General features: G+C 51.5%; 6 protein-coding genes across 6 annotated transcripts; 4 read left to right on the forward strand and 2 right to left on the reverse strand.

The window, feature by feature from the left end:
- Nucleotides 1–255: 255 nt before the first annotated feature.
- Nucleotides 256–2,875, forward strand: atm1 (ATP-binding cassette Fe/S cluster precursor transporter ATM1; the record flags this gene model as incomplete). Its single annotated transcript, XM_025576751.1, has 7 exons — nt 256–642; nt 707–766; nt 826–940; nt 993–1,261; nt 1,334–2,380; nt 2,462–2,678; nt 2,772–2,875. The coding sequence occupies 7 exons, from the start codon at nt 256–258 to the stop codon at nt 2,873–2,875; spliced, it is 2,199 nt and encodes a 732-aa protein (XP_025432852.1).
- Nucleotides 2,876–4,250: 1,375 nt separating this feature from the next.
- Nucleotides 4,251–4,598, forward strand: BP01DRAFT_381300 (uncharacterized protein; the record flags this gene model as incomplete). Its single annotated transcript, XM_025577296.1, has 2 exons — nt 4,251–4,278; nt 4,396–4,598. The coding sequence occupies 2 exons, from the start codon at nt 4,251–4,253 to the stop codon at nt 4,596–4,598; spliced, it is 231 nt and encodes a 76-aa protein (XP_025432853.1).
- Nucleotides 4,599–5,770: 1,172 nt separating this feature from the next.
- Nucleotides 5,771–13,258, reverse strand: BP01DRAFT_390545 (uncharacterized protein; the record flags this gene model as incomplete). The annotated part of the gene is made up of 14 exons (XM_025578007.1): nt 5,771–6,432; nt 6,548–6,707; nt 6,767–6,846; nt 6,901–7,019; nt 7,068–7,172; nt 7,236–8,035; nt 8,098–8,785; nt 8,850–9,020; nt 9,097–9,259; nt 10,063–11,593; nt 11,641–11,764; nt 11,815–11,898; nt 11,957–12,629; nt 13,224–13,258. The coding sequence occupies 14 exons, from the start codon at nt 13,256–13,258 to the stop codon at nt 5,781–5,783; spliced, it is 5,385 nt and encodes a 1,794-aa protein (XP_025432854.1). The 3' UTR covers nt 5,771–5,780.
- Nucleotides 13,259–13,712: 454 nt separating this feature from the next.
- Nucleotides 13,713–14,806, forward strand: BP01DRAFT_292832 (putative mitochondrial carrier protein; the record flags this gene model as incomplete). The annotated part of the gene is made up of 4 exons (XM_025571708.1): nt 13,713–13,884; nt 13,945–14,284; nt 14,373–14,703; nt 14,762–14,806. The coding sequence occupies 4 exons, from the start codon at nt 13,713–13,715 to the stop codon at nt 14,804–14,806; spliced, it is 888 nt and encodes a 295-aa protein (XP_025432855.1).
- Nucleotides 14,807–15,285: 479 nt separating this feature from the next.
- On the reverse strand, nt 15,286–15,818 carry BP01DRAFT_381303 (putative C2H2 finger domain protein; the record flags this gene model as incomplete). The annotated part of the gene is made up of 3 exons (XM_025577297.1): nt 15,286–15,403; nt 15,516–15,695; nt 15,778–15,818. 3 exons carry the CDS (start codon nt 15,816–15,818, stop codon nt 15,286–15,288), a joined length of 339 nt encoding a protein of 112 aa, XP_025432856.1.
- A 1,361-nt stretch (nt 15,819–17,179) lies between these two features.
- Nucleotides 17,180–20,033, forward strand: acoA (aconitate hydratase ACO1; the record flags this gene model as incomplete). Its single annotated transcript, XM_025576752.1, has 6 exons — nt 17,180–17,215; nt 17,347–17,364; nt 17,470–17,547; nt 17,651–17,670; nt 17,766–18,364; nt 18,424–20,033. The coding sequence occupies 6 exons, from the start codon at nt 17,180–17,182 to the stop codon at nt 20,031–20,033; spliced, it is 2,361 nt and encodes a 786-aa protein (XP_025432857.1).
- Between the last annotated feature and the right edge of the window lie 705 nt (nt 20,034–20,738).

Genomic DNA, 20,738 nt, shown 5'->3' on the forward strand with positions numbered 1-20,738 from the left:
TTTTACAGCACAATTCATAAGTTGCATGCTGGCAAAGGCTTGTTGATCCGGCCGCAAGGATAAGACAGTCCGATCCCCCCGCGCATCCCCGCCGACGATTTCCTCCGAACCCGGCGGGTCCCCATTCACAAGCCGGCATTCGCACGCGAGATACCTTTGCGTCTGTCTCTCTATCCGCGCCTACAATGCGCCATTGATCATTGAGGATAACCTCTTCCACCTACTGGTCACTGCGAAAACTTTTGACCGGCCACTATGCTGCCCAGGGCCGCCCGATCGCCGTGCTGGCGTGTCCCGGGACGCTTCGTATACCCGAACCAAGCCGTCACGCGCCCAACCTCATGGACGTCTGCGTCTTGCAGAGTGCAATTCAGAGCCTTCTCAACCCCCAGTGCTCGAAAGGAACAAGTGCCTGCGAATGCTTCAACCTCCTCGAAACCTCCAAATTCCACCAGTCCAACCGCGGCGCAACCGGGAGCTGCCAATGCGACCCAGGCTTCCGCCGCAGCCCCCGCCAACAAGAATGCTACCACAACGACGAAGAAGAAGGACTTGCTTAGTGAGGCCACGGTAGCCAGCAAGGAACAAAGAAAGGCGGACTGGGCGATCATGAAGGAAATGGCAAAGTACCTTTGGCCAAAGGTAGGAGGCTCGAATGACAGTGCGGCGAAGCTATCTTGAATGGTGCTAATGTGATGCGGTGCAGGACGACTGGGGGACAAAGCTTCGCGTTGGAAGTGCCCTATCTCTCCTCATTGGGGCCAAGGTCAGTATCATCGAGGATGTTGGTCATCTAGGCTGATGTGCTGACCGGCGCGCACTTAGATCCTCAATGTTGAGGTGCCCTTCTATTTCAAGAGCATTGTTGACTCGATGAATGTGGACTTTGCAACTGTGGGTGGCACGGCTTATACAGTTGCGGGCTCCATGATCATAGCCTGTAGGTCCGGATCCAGCCATTCAGTTGCGCAAGCCTAACCTTATCCTCCCAGATGGTGTCACCAGGATCGGGGCTACTGTTTTTCAAGAACTCAGAAACGCAGTCTTCGCCAGTGTGGCTCAGAAAGCAATCCGCAAGGTTGCGCGAAATGTCTTCAAACATCTACTACGACTAGATCTCAACTTTCACCTTACGCGCCAAACCGGAGGATTGACGCGGGCAATCGACCGTGGTACTAAGGGTATCAGCTTCTTGCTGACTTCCATGGTGTTTCACGTCGTTCCTACCGCTCTGGAGATCTCCCTTGTGTGCGGCATCTTGGTATGGCATTGTTCGGCCTGTCCCTGTCTTAAGCAGGGAATGCATTGGTGTCCTTATTGACCATGATGGCAGACCTATCAATATGGCTTCAAGTTTGCGGCGATCACGGCTACGACCATGCTCGCATACTCGGCCTTCACCATTACCACCACCGCCTGGAGAACCAAGTTTCGTAAGCAGGCCAACGCGGCCGACAACCGTGGTGCCACTGTCGCTGTGGATTCTCTGATCAACTACGAGGCCGTCAAGTACTTCAACAACGAGAAATTTGAGGTTGCTCGCTACGACAGAGCGCTCAAAAACTATGAGGACGCCTCCATCAAAGTGACCACCTCCCTCGCGTTCCTAAACTCCGGTCAAAACATGATTTTCTCGAGCGCATTGGCGGCAATGATGTACCTCGCAGCCGACGGAGTGGCCACTGGCACTCTCACCGTTGGTGACTTGGTCATGGTCAATCAGCTCGTCTTCCAGCTCTCCGTTCCTCTCAATTTCCTTGGATCCGTTTATCGCGAGCTTCGGCAGTCTCTGTTGGACATGGAAACGCTGTTCAACCTGCAGAAAGTCAACGTGAATATCGTCGAGCGGCCCCATGCGAAGCCATTGGTGCTAAATCAAGGGGGTGAGATTCGGTTTGAGAATGTCACCTTCGGCTACCATCCTGAACGACCTATTCTCAAGAACGCTAGTTTCACGATCCCTGCCGGTCACAAATTCGCCATCGTCGGGCCTAGTGGTTGCGGTAAATCGACTATCTTGCGCCTACTATTCCGCTTCTACGACGTTCAGGAAGGCCGGATCCTCATTGACGGCCAAGACATCCGTGATGTGACGCTCGAGAGTCTGCGCAAAGCTATTGGAGTGGTGCCTCAGGATACTCCCTTGTTCAACGACACGATCGAACACAACATCCGGTATGGGCGGATCGAAGCGACCGACGAAGAAGTCCGCAAGGCTGCTCGACGCGCCCACATCCACGAACTGATTGAGAAGCTACCTGATGGATACAAGACGGCGGTAGGAGAAAGAGGCATGATGATTTCAGGTGGTGAGAAGCAGCGACTGGCTGTTTCCCGGTTAATCTTGAAGGATCCGGAGCTGCTCTTCTTCGACGAGGCGGTACGTATTACTTCTCCCGTTGGCTCAAAACATCGCTTGAACGGTGGGGGTGGCCTGAAGACTAACGAACGACCCGGCCAGACCTCTGCCTTGGACACCTACACGGAGAAGGCACTGTTACAGAACATCAACAGCATCTTAAAGGAGAAGCGACGCACGAGCGTTTTCGTGGCCCACCGATTGCGGACGATCTACGACTGCGACCAGATCCTGGTTCTGAAGGAGGGCCGTGTGGCGGAGACGGGTTCGCATCGCGAACTTCTGGAACTCAATGGCATCTATTCTGAATTATGGAACAGTAAGTGGGATTTTGATTTGTTTTTATTTATTTTTTTTGTCAACCATAGAAGCCATAGATAAGTGTATATTTTTACGCTAACATCCACCACAGCGCAGGAAATGTCGCTCACGCACGGGCAGGGGTCGGAGAGCGCAGAAGAGGCGGAGGAAGTGGAGCAAGACGCTGGCCCGTCCTCCCACCAGCGACAGAACTAGACTTACTTAGTCTATGATTTAAACCCTACGCTTGGTCTTGGGTCTCAGACTCGACGTTGGAGGCGGTCGACTGAGCAACGGAAATCAAACTTTTACGTCAGCTAGTCAACTAACTTAAGTTAACTAGTTAAGGTCTTCCTAAGACGGTCGATAGAAATATGAATGAGTTCATGATCAGCTAGAGCTGCAGCTACTGCAACTAGTCTTCTTATCTGGGGGGAACTCGGTCAAGCACGGCTACTATTGAGTGTCGACCATGGAAACCCATACTTTGGAACAATTCCGTGTGAACTCTCATTAGTTACTGACTAGTGACACTAACAGAGTGTCGACATATGTTCTGCAGATCTGACCGTTTGCGTCCATGGAACTGCAGGTGTCAGGCTAATGCTCCGCAAACAAGCATGGACAGGAGAAGAGGGGTTTTCTCGAAGATCGAGCTGATCAATTGTTGTTAAAGACGATGAACTATGGGAATAGAGTCAAACCTTGGTGTCTCTGTTCTCATCTTGTGTTGTGATGTATTAGTTAGTGTCTTGAACTAGTAGTCATTTAGTCAGGGGTAGCAGAAATAAGACGGAACACGGACCTTTTGGATAATTGACTCTGCAACCGCAACGACTACTGTTCACTAACCATCACTAAACCACCAGCTCCACCCCTGGCTAGACCAAACTCGGGATTTCTCCACCCCCAACCCACGTTGTCAATGATCCGGTTTCCTCCCACTTCTTCTTCTTCTTCCTCCTCCTCCTCTTTCTCCTCTTTCCCTTCTCTGTCTCTCCTTATCCTTCTTCTGCTTATATTCCCTCGTGGTCTCGTCCTAATCTTCTTTACCCTCTTTCTGCATCCTTTCTCCACCCCACACTCGTTCTTTTGTTGATTTCCTTTCCCGTCCCCTCTGCCCCGTTAAAGTTACTCCCATCGTGCCACACCACGAGGCAGTACTCCACAATCCTGATACGTCTTTTTGTCAGCTCTAGTGTCGGAGCACCGTCTCTCCTTGGGTGCAACCCTTCCGAGCCACCGCGTTTTCCCCCTCCTCTATCCCCTGCAACCAACCGATTGAAGCCACTAGTTAGCTATTAACCCTCCAATCGCACTGGCACTCGGCTACTTTGCTTCGACTGGCATCTAGTCTCTCTTCCCACCCCCCTTCCCGCCTTCTCTATCGCACCATTGCATAAACCACCAGCCTTCCCTCCCTCTTCTGCGCAATTGAGTACAGAGATATATCGCTCAATCGCAACCTTCATACATCCATTGAAGGCCTGATTTTACACTGTCATCCTGCTTCCGCCCCCAAGGCCCCCAAACGTTAACGGCCTGATCCGGAACCTGCCGAGCCAACCCACTCCTAAACACAACCAACAAAATGGGCTTCATTGAGAAGTTGCAAGCAAGTACGTTCCGCTCTGGTAGCGCAGCCGTGGGAAAAAGCCCCTGATCACTCGGACATGAGCGCTGCCCACCCCCGCACAAACAAATCCACATATACTAACACGATGACTTGCACGCAGAGCTGGAGCTTTACCGACTAGAGCAGCGTTATGCTCGTCGCAAGCATCGCAGCACCTTCTCGGGTGTTCAATATGTCGACGGCGAATACGTCTACTCCAGCGGATCCAACTCCTCCACGGGCACTGTCTCGAAGCAATCCACAGGCGGCTACTGGAAGCCCCCAACATGGGGATCGTCGTCGGGCGATTCGCGCTGGCGATGAAAGCCTGAACCCGAATGATCCATCCTAACGCTTTCCCTTGGTCCTGGCTATTGTTTGACCATTTGATCCTCGACATTACGTCCCGTGTGGAGGATATGACGACTTTTGTCCTTGTCCTTGTTTTATTTCCATTCCTCGGGCCCAGCCACCCCCAAGTGGGAACCCAAAAGTTGATGATTCTGTCTTCTTCTTTGGAAGCGCGCGCACACTCCTTCGATTTCACGCGATGGTGCTGCAATTGAAGCGAGATCGGCTTTCGAAATCACCGCACCTCCAAAGGAATCGAATTCTCCATGCGCAAGCCTCTCTCGCTCTCGCGCAGTCGAGATCTCTCGTCCACGGGTCATTCAGAAGCTTCTTATCTGGGCCGGATCTTAGTCCTGACATACTGCGTCTTCCCATGACCTATCTTGATCGGAGTCATATGGTACCATCTTACTGACAGCTCTCATGCATGATTCGTTTCGATCATTGACTGCGTACGCTCCGCTGGTCCTCTAGCATCCGTTGCCCCTTGTCCATCTGCTCCGGAGTTTGTGCTCGCTCAAGCGATATTACACCTTTCTCTCTGTCCATATTCTACATAACATTAGCGAGTCGGTTGACGGCGCACCTTGTTCTTTGTGATTGTTCTTGTACCCCTTACTGTACATATCTTACACGGTCTGCTCCCGAATATACATTACTAACTAGCATTGAACCCTTGTTTTGCTCTCGCTCTCGTCAATTATCTGGAAATTTGATTCCTACCAGAAATCCGACAGCCAGACTGCGATGATCTATTTGCAAAGGTTCATAAGCTGCAAACTCTCATATGTCTGTATCGCCAAGCGAAGAACAAACAATGCAGGCTAATAAAAGCTAAGTAAATTCTAGAGATATAGTTAGTTAACTATACTGGGTCCGCCAACAAAACACACCGCTCCCACCTCCTCTTAACTGCTGTTCAACATCATCGCCATTTGTCCATACGTTTCCCTCTTCCCGCTCCGACGAGACATATCACCCCCTCGTCTGTCTCTGTATTGGCTGTCCGAGACGGATGATAAAAATAAATCAAGAGACAAAAACAAGGAACCCTCTCCCCTTCACGCCCCCGAATTTAAGAATAGATTTCTTCAAATCTACTAAGCAACAAGGAACCTCCCGCACCACCCCCCCCCACCCCTTGTCCCGAAACAATCACCGTTTCGACTTCCGGCTCCCGATCCCCAGACGCCCCAGATTCGGCAGGCTGGATTTATGCCTGTGCCCGGCCCCGGCCGCGGCTCGACCGGTCGCACCGCCAGCACCGCCAGGGCCCGAGCCACCACCGCCAGCATTTGCACCACTACCACCAGTAGCCCCCGAACCACCAGGCAACCCGGCATCGGGCCCACCTGCGCGCGCCCCGTCCCCACCCCCGGCACCACCTCCGACGCCGCCTCCTCCAAGGCCGTGGCCTCCCTTCGGCACATCAGGGAGCATGGCGGCGACGATGTTAATACGGTCCTTGCCACGGTGGTGATCCATGCCGACGCCACCGGGGTGGCCTCCGTCACCGAGGAAGGAGGACGCGCCGCCGGCGCCACCGAAGGGACCGCCTGCGTCGTGGTCGAGGGGACGCTGCGAGGCGCGCTGAGCGCGCCGGGCTTTCTCCTGTACGGATTTGAACTTGTCGAGCAATTCAACCCAGCGGATTGAGCTGGTGCTCGAGGATGTTGCGGCCGCGGTGACGACGGATGTCGTGGTGTAGGTTGAGCTGGAGGAGTCTTCGCGTTTGAGGCGGCTACTGCCCGTGGGGCGGTCGTAGGTGGAGGTTGAGTTGGTATTCAGGGAGGAGGGAAGTGCGGTTCTAGGATTCCCAAAGAAGGTGGACATTAGAGATTATGATGCTATTTTTGGTCAAAGGGGGAGGAGGGGAGCAGGTGGTTTTGTGTCATGTTGAACCATCTTGAGGTGAAACTTACAGTCGGGGGCCGGTGTGCAGGAGTCCGATGCTGCTGACGCTGTTGAGGCGGTTTTTCAAAGCGGCGAAGGCGGAGCTTTGTGGGAGGAGCATGAGGACTCCATACAAGCACTTGTAAAGGTAGGGGTATCGTTCGGGCTCGAGCAGCTGGAGACGGAGATCTGTCGTGTGTTGGCCTGTTAGGTCTGTGAGAATTTTGGCATTGGAACGCATAACTTACAGGTGAAGACGGGGGATTCGAGCAGCTGGACCAACTTGTCAATCTGAATTAACATGTTGACAGTCATTTCGAGTTCGGCGCTGGTGGGAGTATGTCAGTGATTATGGCTCTGTCCAGGGCGAAAAGTGACGTACAAGACTTGAAGGAGGTTGTATGCTTGCTCGTAGGCTTGTGCAAGAAGACACAGAGAGAACGTCGAGACTGCATTATGACACCATGACCTGAAAAGAGCGACGAAGAAAGCCTGGCCATCCTGACATTGGGTCAGTTTCTTGGAACACATGCTGCTGATAAATCCTACCTTGTTGTCTAGATTTCTGAGGCGTTTGCGGAGCTCAGAAAGCTCGGGTGCGGTAATTAGGTTGTTGTTGAGATTCTGCACCATGATGCTCGCAAACTCAATGTCCTGTAGTGATTCAGTAATCGTACCAGTGCGTGTACATCTCCTTCCCTGGATGTGCTGTCTTACCTCCTCCTTTTCGAGACAATCTGCAAGAGTCCTATAAATACGCTCAGGACTGAGGTTCATGCACAGCTGCCGTATGATGAGGTTTCCACGAACTTCAAGCAAATTGCGATCAGTCGAAAAGAGTTGCAGTAGGTTCACCATAAATGACTTGAAGTAGCTGTCCTCGCTATTCCTAGAGATTTGCGAGAGAAGCTGCAGATCCTTGGTTACCACAACCTCCGCCGGGTCGGACAATGTTTTGAGCAGAGCAGGGAACGTTCCATCGTTGAAGGCGATCACCTTTTTTGGAGCCTTGCGGTGTAGCATTATCAACCAAGACAGAGCAGCCACACGGGTGGTCTCATTCTCGTTCAAAAACTGTAGAGTAAGAGAGTTGACAGCAGCAGCGTAATCAAGATCTGCAGGAGGCACCGATGTTGAGATAATACTGCTCCTTGGAGTCGGCTCGGTGGATGCCTCTGGCGGTGATGCCTGCTTCTTGGTGTCATTCGACGTGCCTTCAGAGGGCCTACTTCCCGGCGTAGACGACCTCCTTTCGGTGACGAAATCTTTGGTGTTCGTGTTACTGGGCTTGGACACTGCTTGACGTGTCTCCTCCGACGTGTCTTCTGATAGGGTGACGATATATTCCAGCAGGGATGTATTCACTCGGTTTGCGGCCTGCCGCACTTGATCCGAGCCGCTGGACATTGCCGGAAGTACTTGAGTCAGAAGTCGAGGCACGAAAGGAAGAATGTCTTCTGGGCTTATTTCAAAGAAGTTATCGATCCAACGCAAAGCCGTCAACTGCATTTCCTCCACTAGCAGAAGTGATGCGCGTGAGTCGCCAGCCATTTGGTTATGGAGAAAGTGAACAGCTTACCGAATGATGTATCAACATATCCCACAAGGATCTCCAATATCCTAGCATAGTCAATCTGAACATCTTGGCCAGGGATCCAGTCCCCGTCCGCGTTGAATCCATCTTCATCCGTCACGGAATCTACTTCAGAATCCTCTATCGCATTATCATTCATTTCCGAATCGACAGCTAGTGTCTGATCGGTCGTAGTTGTCACGCTGAGGCCGTCACTCGTAGCCGATTGCCTAGTATCACTCCCTTGATCTTTGCGACTTTCCTCGATTCCTTTCTTGAGTCGAGCGATCCTCTTGATCTCCGACAAAAAGCGGTCTAGAAGCGCCTGGGTTGCAACGTTGACATCTCGGTTGGGATCTCCGAGAAACCGTATCAACCCTCCCAGAAAGTCCGGTAGGAATGAAATCAGCTCCAAGTCAGGTATGGTGTCCAAGAGTGTTAGCCACGAGACCAGAAATGTTCTCGTAAAGGGACTCGTGACGTGAATACGCTCCTTGAGCAAAGGAATGAACTTGGGGAGCGAGAACGCCGTGGGCAGGTCTGCATCCTCTATTGAGTCGGGATCTGTCTGCTGCTTCTCCGTGAGCTGTAGCACAGAGACATGTGAAGCTGCGGATTCGGAGACGATATCCTTGACTAGCCGGTCCAGGAGCTCTGCACCGTTCTTGACTGACAGTTCGGAGTCGGAAGCAAGCTACGAATCGAAAAGAAAGATAGTTAGACACAAGAACAAAAGTCCAGCGACAGAGAGCACTCACTTTGCTCAACGCATCAAATATCTCATTGAAGAAAAGTAGAATTTCTCCTTTGGCAACCTTGGCAATATTGTACATGCTCTCGCAAGCATAGTATCGGACGCGCGCATCTTGGTCAGAGAAGCAAGCCAACACTGGCGGTACAATCTCCTTCAGATAAGGTGCAACACCTTCCTACAATCACCCAACGGTTTAGCACTCGGAGCTTGGATTGGGGACGGATTGCGGGAACATTCCCGGTCAGACTCACAGATCCTAAAGCTATTGAAGCGGCCGCAAGCCCAATCAAGCCGCCATTTCTGGCATGAGGTTGATGCACGGCGTAGGCATAATCGTGACAGAGCTGGTCGACAATCTTCTGAATCTCCTCGTGCTCTCCTCTAAAAGCTGCTTCGCGAACGACCTTCTCGAGCCTGGATATCGCATGACAGTTAGTTTACCCGTGAATCCAACTAATCTGGCCTCTTATCGATAGATAGATCCATACTCCAAGGCTCCTTGCTTCCTCCGATCGTAAAGCTTATCGTTCAGCGAACGCTGAATTGAGTAATCCATCGCTCAAAGCAACATAAGAATTAACCGACTAATTAAGCTCCGGGGGGCCGAATTTAGATAGTTTTCATGGTGTGCGAACGTTGTCTGGCTAGGCTGGGGCGGTGAGGCGGTGGTGAGTTCGACTCGGGACTCGCAGAGAGAATATAAGCAGCTGTAGCTATTCAGCTATTCTTCCGATGGCCATCGGGCGCAGATAGCACGGCTTCCTTAGTGAGCTAGGCTGCTACTGCCCACTCTTGGCCTGGTTGCTCGGCAATAGACGCGATGTCAATGTGGGGAGCACTCACAGGAAGATGCGTTGGCACAATGTGCATAGCGGACGCGATGTGACGTAGTCGTGGCTTGCCAGTCAGCACCACCGACTGGCTGACTTCTTACCGCCTACTCAATCTATATCCTATTTGTTTATCTACTGTGTGTCTCCTTGCTCAATACAACTGCTCCGTACTCTTCAATCATCATATGATCAAACACAATAGCAGGATAGCTTCATCACTGTAATGGCAGTACATTGTCTATTCATGCGCCTAAACTCCACAAGTCCGAGCTTATCGAATTCTCCACCCTGAATCTTCGGTAGCAAGAATAGAGAAATGATTCCATGCACGCTAAAACATACCAAGACTAAGGAATGACCGCTATTGATCAATGACTGATATACTGGAAGACTGCAGAGACCTCTTTCTCCTCAGTTTCCTGTCGGATGAGCAGGTCCTGAATCTTGCTGAGGTGGCCTGTCTCTCCATCATTCACAAAATGGTTCCAAGTACTGGTATCACCGTACAGCATGGCGGGGGCTTTGATGTACTGCGTCCCATCCGGTCGACACCTTTTGCACTTAAAAGTATCGTGCGTATCGCTTCGAGTGTCTGGTTTGAACTGAAACAACTCGCGAAGTGATTCTAGAGAAAAGTGTCGCTCAACATCCTCGGCAGAATCCACAACGCACGAAGAGAGTAATTGTTTGTGGGACTGACGCTGGAAAATCTTTTCTTCAATCGAGCCAGTAGCAATGAAACGATAGACAAAGCAGTCTTTCTTCTGACCGTCACGCCAAACACGAGCCAAAGCTTGTTGATCGGCTGCCGGGTTCCAGTCGGGATCAAACAAGACTAGTCGATTCGCACCTATCAGGTTCAATCCACACCCTCCTGCTTTGCTGCTGAGAAGAAATACAAACTCCTCCCCATCAGGATTATTGAACTTATCAACGAGCTTCTGCCGCTTGTTCACCGTCATGGTACCGTCCAAGCGAAGGGAGCCGTAACCCCGTGACCGACATAGCTTCTCGAAGAGATCCAATGTCTGAGTATAGTTACTGATCAAAACAATTTTGTCGTTCGTGTCCTGTCGAATGCGTGCCAGCATACGGTCAAGGACCATCATCTTCCCCGAATACCAGGACTTGATATCCCTGTCACGCCCTCGTCCTTCGGGAGGAACATAGTCATCGGGGAATGCGTGTTCACAGCCAGGAAGGTCCATAGAGAGGTTGAGAAGATCAGGGTGGTTGCAAAGCTTCTTCAGAAGCCCAATAGCTTTCAATGGCTGACTCCCTTTGCCCCTAAGCAGGCTCTTGATTTCCGGGCTTTGGATGAAGTGATTATAGAGGTCGAGTTGGAACTGAGACATGTTGCAGAATACGACGTGCTCGTACTTGACCGGCAAGTACTTGGACAGCAGTTCGTTCGTGCGGCGAATGATGAATTTGTTTACTATGCCCGAGAGCTCGGCCAGCCGTTCATCTCCTTTCTTTCGATCTTCTTCTGTGCCTGCCGCATCTCTTCCTCGCAAAATCGGTAACTCAAACCTCTTTCTGAAGTCATTCTGTGAGCCCAGCAAATTCGGGTTCGCAAAATGGAGAAGTGAAAAGTACTCCGACAGGTCATTCTGGATTGGAGTACCAGACAGAATCACCCGGCGCTGTACATTTAAATTGTTCAATGCAGTCCAAGTCAAGCTTTCCTTGTTCTTCAATCGGTGGCCTTCATCACACAGAAGTAAACCTATCGGAGTGTCCTTCAATGTGTCGACATACAAGCGCAGGGTCTCATAAGAGATAATTAGGCAAGGCCTAACGACTGATCGTCCAGATGCAATAGCCCATTGTTTCAACTGAGCAATAAGTTCCGTTTTTGACGCTTTGCCGTCGACTGCAAAGGGGGTGGTTGCATCCTTGCCCAACCATTTGCCTACTATTATCAGTACACGTGCTATTTAACCAACACTTTCGACTTACCAAGCTCATTGGCCCAGTTTCCGACCAGACTGGAAGGGCATGCAATGATGCACTTTTGAATGGTTGTCTTTCCAGCTTCTGGGGACTGCTTGAGCAATGTCCACATCAACGAGATACATTGAAGCTGCCATCGTCAGTCGATAATAGAAATGAATCGAGAAACTATCATCATACCGTTTTACCCAGCCCCATGCCATCAGCCATGATACACCCGTTTGCGTTTTTGTCTACCATCCCGGTTGTACAACGATACAAGAACTAGGCAATGAGTGTTAGCAAAGGGAGGCGAAACAAGTCAGCCAGAAGCGACACTTACCTTGACACCTTCCACTTGATGTGGTCGTAGAACCTTTGCCAACCGTGGGTCTATTACAACAGGTACCTTTGGTCTGTCTTCTACCTTCTTCTTCAGTCCAAGAATATCTGCCAAGCTCTTATGCACCAGTGGTTCGTCCAGTTGAGGCTTCTCGGCCTCTGCATCCTCTTGCTTCTCTTTCTTCGACTCTGCTTCTTCCAAATCGTCAACAGTCGGGTCATAGAGCACTATGGCGAATTCTCCACTCGGATCATGCAACGGTTTCACAACGAAAGTAGCGCCTTGCCTCATTCCTAGCGTCGGGGCTGGTCGGGCGCCATAGTTGTCAGTTTGTTTGTTAATCAGAGGCACCTTGAACCTCTGTCTGAACGCTGTGTCCTTGTCCTTGGGTTTGAAGACCGGAAATCTGTTCACGTCTCGGGTGGCGAGCGCGAGCCGGTCCTCGTTTGTGTACGGCTTTTCGTTGTCATCATCGCCTGTTCCGTCTGCCCCTGCGTAATTCACCTTCCTTCTCTTCCTCATGGGCTTGTCTGATGTGCGCGTAGGGGTAGCCGAGCCTGGACATTTGAAGGGTCTTGAGAGCCGATCGATGGAGCTTCCGGGAGTGCCGGGTTGGAGGAGCTTCGACGGCGTGCCCGTGGCATTTTCTTTGAGGACCGGTCGTGGGCGATACCTAGATATGTTAGTGAGCCGCAACAGTGACTTTTGGAAAGACTTACATGAGTGAGATTAATCAAGATGTATATGATTCCCTCTAATGACCACTGTAGCACAGGTGGCGGTGGTTAATCGCCAAAAGACCGCAGTCGTTCACCTGGGCTACAGGCTATTGTAGGCATCCAGACGCGTTTGCCACATCTTAGCGCGTTGCCTGCACTTTCCGGACACCAAAGTGTCGCGCGGTCACATGACAGCATCAACAATCGACTGCCATGGATCTTGGTATTCGAGCACAGACAATGGCGTCGCCTTAAACCTCTACTCCTAAATATTTCTAGTAGGGATTTCCGCACATCGCACAGGTACATCAGGCATATATCATACAGCTGTACTCCGTACTATTTACTTATTTTTGTACTGCTTATCCAAGATAAGTGCCATTGGCCGCTCCAGGTAAAAGTACATTACTATGTAACCAATGACAGCGTCACGTCTATCTTTCTCTCGCAGTTCTTTTACCTTTCGTAGCTGCTTAAATGTCTTGCGGATATTCACCGACACTTCAATGGCTAATACAGAACGTGAGATCTTCATTCATCAGACTTACTGCTGGCGCGGTGAGAGCACGGTGCATGCTTGCATGTCGGGAACCTATATTTCGAAAACAGATCATATTATTCAACTGTTCAGTGAGAAATTTATCTACATACAAGCTTGAACAAATACAGTAAGTACATCCTGCACTAACGATCTCTATATGTAATTGCGGTGTGCTGCGAACGGACAACTCACTTCACATGAACCATAATGCCAATGCCACCTCTGACTGAGTGCCGGACAGTAATTGTTGGTCACGATATATATGTTTGCCGAGGCTCAGTACTGGATCTTAATTTAATGCAAGTACCCCGCAGAGACCACTTCAATCATAACTAAGGTCCCATTGAGTATAGTCGCTTTCGGTTCAGCTCCCAGTGCGGGACGGTTTAGATAATATATTCTGGCCGCTTGTAGGGATGACACAGCAATTCTGTACTGCGACACATCAAAGTCGCTAAGTAAGAGCGAAATATCTCCCATTTCTGTCACATATGATATGTCCGCCGACTTTTGGTCTGGCTACCTCAGCGGTGCTATCGGGATTATCATTGGCAACCCACTTGACATTATCAAGGTTCAACTGCAAGCTGGACAGCATGCAGAAGTCGTTGCATCATCCACCACCCAGCAGCTAAGTCGCCTGGAAAGCCTTACATCTCTTGTGCGAGGTCTGTACAACCCTTTAAAATACGGATAGCTCCGAGCCTCGACACTGACCAGTCATCCAGGTTCGGCTGCTCCGATATTAGGCTATGGAGCCCTAAACGCTCTGCTCTTCGTGGCCTACAACCGGTCCTTGATGATCCTGGACAACTCTATCACAGATCCGACCACCCCACAAGGCGTATCCCTGTATAAGGTGTGGCTCGCCGGTGCCGCCGGTGGAGTAGCCAGCTGGACTGTATCATCACCCACCGAGTTCATCAAATGTCGAGCCCAATTGGAAACCCGGCCCGGAGTTTCCTCCTGGACCGTCACCCGACATATTATTAGTACACGGGGCTGGAGGGGCCTGTACTATGCAGGAGGGATCACCTGCGCAAGAGACGCCATTGGCTATGGGTTTTAGTATGTGATCTGCCTGCCCCGGATCTTCACCCCGCGAACCCTTGCGGCTCTTGATAGGACGCCGTACACTAATTTCCCACCATCACAGCTTTTGGTCCTACGAGTACTGTAAGCGCCTCATGAACTCGGAAGAGGACAGCACGAATATAGCTACGTTAAAGATCCTTCTCTGCGGCGGCATTGCTGGCGTCGTAACATGGGCATCAGTCTTCCCTCTAGATGTGATCAAGACGAGACTGCAGGCTGGGACCATCGAAACATCTCCCCAAGATCGTCCATTGCTACAAATCCAGTCCAAGACGCGCGCTCCAAGCTCGTTCCAAGTTGCCAGGGAGGTCTATCGGACTGAGGGCTTGAAGGCCTTCTACCGCGGTCTGGGGGTGTGTAGCTTGAGGGCGTTCATTGTGAATGCGGTTCAGGTATGTGGGCTTGTCGCAAACGGGCAATTTGGACAGCACTGACTGATGGTACTCATAGTGGGCGACTTACGAATGGCTTATGAAATATCTACAAGATCCATGAACAATGATACAAGAAAGAGGCTTGACAAGAGAAGACAGCAAGACAGTTTGATCCCCCATGTTCTGTAATGAAAATAGCAACTTGTAAACTATTCTCGCCCAAGAGTCGGATCCGATCTGAGTGGGGACCTAACTGTACAATACTCCGAGGACCGGCAGTTTGCAAGGGGGTCACCGCAGGACGGAAACAGTGCGCTCGGCACAAACTGGCGATTTTCGGCACCTGGTGGTTTCACGTGCGTGATGTGAGGGTTGACGAATCACGCGTCGGCGACAAGCTTTGTCCGCAAACAGCCAATCATATCACTTTGGTGACAACGTCAACGGCTGCAAATTTGCATCGATGCGGTAAAAATTTTTGGGCTCTTGAAAGGCCTGTCTCAGTACCGGAAGGCTCGTTCGAATGCATTTTCACATGCCCAGCTTCATATTAGCAGTTTTCCAGAGGGCTGATTGCTTGTGTAGGATTGTATGTAGATTTTAATCTTCCATGGCTAGCACGGTCTCTTCCTGCACTCTCACGCCATTGTCGGTACCCAGGCCGACTGCGGCCTCCGCAGCCTTTTGCGAATGGGCTTCCTCACGGAGAAGACGGAGTCTATCAATGGATCGAATTAGCACGAGAGGATCCAACATTTAACCTAAATACTGGTGGACTAGGAACGCAGATCCGGGGTAGTTGCGCGGAGTAACTAAAGCCATTCACTAACCTTCTCTTGTGGTTCTTGCCCTTTCTGTGTCCGACCAGGTTGAATTCACTTTCAAACCACTTGGAGCATTCGACACAGTAGTGTTGCCCTAAACCAGGCAGATCCTCTGCATCTTTGGTAGCCTTGTACTGCGTGAGGTGCTTAGGCGTTTGGATATCGGCACGGACTTGATCGTAGTCCCTAGACAAACGCGCAGACAGATGAGCCCTGCATCTATGCGCAATCCATGTAGAATAATCGAAATAGGAAAAAAGAAACTTACCGAGTCCTGCGCTTGGTCTTGATTTTCCTAACAGCGCCCATTTTGATATCAAAGACTGCCCAAAGTAGCGATAGTATGGAATAGCCTGATAGATGCTCTCCAGGGATTGTGGTAGAGACAATTAGTTCCGATAAACGGAAGGAAACTAAAACCGTGGAGCGGGGCGCTGCCCTTGAAATTTCCGCCTTTGTGCGTGCAAGCAGAAGTTCCTCAAACGTCTTGCTCCTCATTGGGCACAGGGGGCAGGATCTTGGCGGCGGGCCGCGGGACTCCCATCGGCAGGCCTCGGCTCACGCTCGGCTCTCTGTCAGCAGAAAGCTGTACGTACGGCCATTTCCCCGTGGTTTCCGTAATTTATGACGTTGCTATGCGTTCGGCATGTTGCCGCCGGACCAGCCCAACGTCCACTGGCAAGACAGATGAAATAATACACCGGGCCAATGGCTGGCGCCCACTCACCAGTCTCTCAGCAACAGGAGGACACCGATGGAACGACGGTGCAACAATTAGGACTCGTGTTTTTGGACTAGCGGTTCTCCTAATGTTGCGACCATAGTGAATGATTTTATACCCTCTTTAATGTCGAGTAAAAACCTCGATCCTAGCATCTCATAGACATTGCAACAAAGTGACGTCGAAAGAATGTCCTTGATGTAGCATATAATCGGTCACACATGATTGGGTCACTGGCGGCCTCTCACATGCCCTGTGCACGAGCTGCGCGGCGCTGGTGGCCGGTAATCCTCATTACAATCTGGTATTGTCAGAAGAGTTGATGGCGCCCCCGGGATTCGACCAAAATAGTACTGTAGTCAATTGAAAACTGCCCAAGTAGGAGAGCAGCTCTCTGAAGGGGTCATGGAGGAACATGGGGGTGGATTTCGCACATCCCAAATCACGGACTTGACAGTCCGATTACGCCTCTAAACGCAAAAGACCACTGACAGCGCAGCGTTTTCGAATCGATGGGCAGCCTACCGTTGGCCGGGTAAAGGCAAAGAGACATTATGGGTCCTTCGAGTGAAAGAGAGGTCTGAAAGTCTGAAAAGGTCGACCGGAATTTCAGCCGAGTTTACCGTATCCTAACGGTAAGAAGGGGGTAGAACCAGCCACTTCCATCTCTCCGGTCGCACGCTACGCATGCGTACGAGACTTGTACTGTCAAGGAGCGGTTACGGGTGGTCCTCTTCTCCGGTTTTAGTAAATCGCTGTCTGGCGGAAACAAGAATTCTTTCCCACTCAGAGAGCTTCCTTTTATCTACTCCATTTTCCCTTCTCTCTTTACTTCTTCTTCTTTCTTCTCCCCTTCTCTCTATTTCACTCCACTCCATCACACCTTATTCGGGTTGTCTCTCCTTGGATGTGTTGCGGCCTTGCCCACCTCGCATAGAGAGCTTCCATCATGATCTCCACAAGGCTTGCGCGCATGGGTGCGCTGGTAAGTTCTACCCCCCGGACACGTACTCCTCATTCAGCGAGGCAGACATGGTCTCTTCCTGACAAGGAGAGTCGAAGGCTGCCAGCCAGCGTGGTCTTGGGATCAATGGATACTAACTGAATCGTCGATAGGCCCCTAAGTCCCGTCTTGTAAGCCTACGAACCTTCCTCGAACCTTGAGATCTCACACTGCAAAAGATGTGCGAAGAGGTGAAATTGAAAGAGTATCGCAATACTAACAGTAGCGTTTCTCAGCTCCTCGGGACTCGGGGTCTGGCTACCGTCAGCGACTCTCCTCTCGACAAGAAGGTCGAGATGACCAACCTCGAGAAGGTTAGTGGTGGAAATCCCTCAATGAACGCTCCCCGTGCCCTCGGCTGGCCTCGGGTATGCGAATACCGGATTTGGAAAAGTTTTGCTAACTGGCGCTCCGCAGGGTAACTACATCAACTACAAGTATGCAGACACCACAGCAGTCTTTGGCCAATCAAAGCTGCACAAAGCATTGGTATCAATGGATCGCAGGCTAATGTCGTGTCTGTACTTTACAGGAAGATGTCCGAGAACCTCGACATTGTCCGTCGTCGCTTGAGCCGTCCTCTCACCTACGCCGAGAAGGTTCTGTACTCTCACCTTGACGACCCTCACGGCCAGGACATTGAGCGTGGTGTTTCTTACCTGAAGCTGCGCCCCGACCGTGTTGCTTGCCAGGATGCCACTGCCCAGATGGCTATTCTGCAGTTCATGTCCGCTGGCATGCCCTCCGTCGCTACCCCCACCACCGTCCACTGTGACCACTTGATTGAGGCTCAGCTTGGTGGTGACAAGGATTTGGCCCGTGCCAACGAGATCAACAAGGAGGTCTACGACTTCTTGGCCTCCGCTACTGCCAAGTACAACATCGGTTTCTGGAAGCCCGGTTCCGGTATTATCCACCAGATCGTCCTTGAGAACTATGCGTTCCCCGGTGGTCTGATGATCGGTACCGACTCTCACACCCCTAACGCTGGTGGTCTTGCTATTGCTGCCATTGGTGTTGGTGGTGCTGATGCCGTCGACGTCATGGCCGGTCTTCCTTGGGAGTTGAAGGCCCCTAAGGTCATCGGTGTTAAGCTGACCGGTGAGATGTCTGGCTGGACCACCCCTAAGGGTAAGTATCCTTTTGGCGACCTTTAGCTATCTTTACGCACCAAGCTCACAGTTGTACAGATATTATCCTTAAGGTCGCTGGTCTCCTCACCGTCAAGGGTGGTACTGGTGCTATTATTGAGTACCACGGACCTGGTGTCACCTCCCTGTCCTGCACTGGTATGGCTACCATCTGTAACATGGGTGCTGAAATCGGTGCTACCACCTCCCTGTTCCCCTTCAACGACCGCATGTACGACTACTTGAAGGCCACCAAGCGTCAGCAGATTGGTGATTTCGCCAGAAGCTACGCTAAGGAGCTCCGCGAGGATGAGGGTGCTGAGTACGACCAGCTGATTGAGATCAACCTGTCCGAGCTTGAGCCCCACATCAACGGTCCCTTCACCCCTGACTTGGCTACTCCCATCTCCAAGTTCAAGGAGGCTGTTGAGACCAACAAGTGGCCTGAGGAGCTCAAGGTCGGTCTTATCGGCTCTTGCACCAACTCCTCCTACGAGGACATGTCCCGTGCCGCCTCCATCGCCCGCGATGCTCTCGACCACGGCCTGAAGTCCAAGTCTATCTTCACCATCACTCCTGGTTCCGAGCAGATCCGTGCCACCATTGAGCGTGACGGTCAGCTCCAGACTCTTGAGGAGTACGGTGGTGTCATCCTTGCCAACGCTTGCGGACCCTGCATTGGTCAGTGGGATCGCCGCGACATCAAGAAGGGCGAGGCCAACTCCATCATCTCTTCTTACAACCGTAACTTCACTGGCCGTAACGATGCCAACCCTGCCACTCACGCCTTCGTCGCCTCCCCCGACCTTGTTGTGGCCATGACCGTTGCCGGTACCCTCAAGTTCAACCCCCTCACCGACAAGCTCAAGGACAAGGACGGCAACGAGTTCTTGCTCAAGGCTCCTTCTGGCGAGGGTCTCCCCGCCCAGGGCTACGATCCCGGCCGTGACACTTACCAGGCTCCCCCCAAGGACCGTGAGACTGTCTCCGTCGCTGTCTCTCCCGAGAGTGACCGTCTCCAGCTCCTTGCTGGCTTTGAGAAGTGGAACGGACAGGATGCCACCGGTATCCCTATCCTGATCAAGTGCCAGGGTAAGACCACCACTGACCACATCTCCATGGCTGGCCCATGGTTGAAGTACCGTGGCCACCTTGATAACATCTCCAACAACATGTTGATTGGTGCCATCAACGCCGAGAACGGTGAGGCCAACAAGGTCAAGAACGCCTTCACTGGCGAATACGATGCCGTTCCTGCTACTGCACGTGACTACAAGGCCCGTGGTGTCAAGTGGGTTGTCATTGGTGACTGGAACTACGGTGAGGGTAGCTCCCGTGAGCACGCTGCTCTGGAGCCCCGCCACCTTGGTGGTCTTGCCATCATCACCCGCAGCTTCGCTCGTATCCACGAGACCAACCTTAAGAAGCAGGGTATGCTTCCCTTGACCTTCTCTGACCCCGCCGACTACGACAAGATTAAGCCCGATGACAAGGTCGACCTCCTCTGCACCGAGCTCGAGGTTGGCAAGCCCATGACCCTCCGTGTCCACCCCAAGGATGGTGCTTCCTTCGACGTCAAGCTCAGCCACACCTTCAACGAGTCCCAGATCGAGTGGTTCAAGGATGGTTCTGCCCTGAACACCATGGCCCGCAAGGCTGGCAAGGCTTAAATTGCTAGTCATTCAAGCGGCCTAGGGCCTTGATGAGCAACTAGCTCATCTGTAAACTACAAACTTGGTTTCTGTCCGCTGAGATGAAACATTATGATACCTCCAAAAGACTTTGCTGTTCATGGTGCCCATTTTTTCGGGGTACTGTGCAACAATGGTCTCGATGGACATCAAGGGGTAGCGTGGTGATGGGGACGGCTGCTGAAGAAGACGCGGATTGAGTGATCCGAAAAATCTAACGAATTGTTTCTGCCATCTGGGCCTGGTTTCATTTGTACCCTTCAGAATTAGGGTGGACTACATGGATATACTCTTTTTTGTTTTGTTTGATATCATACACTGTATGTTAGGGACTGCGTGCATACCATTTTTCCTTCTGTTCCAACCGTGCATGTTTGCAAATTGGCCGTATTGGGTTGCGATTCCCTGGTAGCATAAATCCGGAAGAAACACTGCCCTTTTGGATGCGTTTCGTGAGGATGCGGACATTAGACAAGCATATCAAGTACTCTCAGCTGATGAGGCCACAGCCCTGTTTAGCTAGATAAAACTAGATCTCTTAATCCGTGCACCCACTGGAAAAACCGAGAGGTAAACCTTGCTCCATCCTGAGTGACCCGCACGTGACATACCTGTGTCTGGTGCTCTCCGGGTCTCTTCAATTCCATTTACTGCGCGCTGCGGACAAGAGGAGCTTCTAGTGTT

Source organism: Aspergillus saccharolyticus, assembly GCF_003184585.1.
Source record: "Aspergillus saccharolyticus JOP 1030-1 unplaced genomic scaffold BP01scaffold_9, whole genome shotgun sequence".
In the NCBI taxonomy this organism is placed as follows: Eukaryota; Fungi; Ascomycota; class Eurotiomycetes; order Eurotiales; family Aspergillaceae; genus Aspergillus; species Aspergillus saccharolyticus.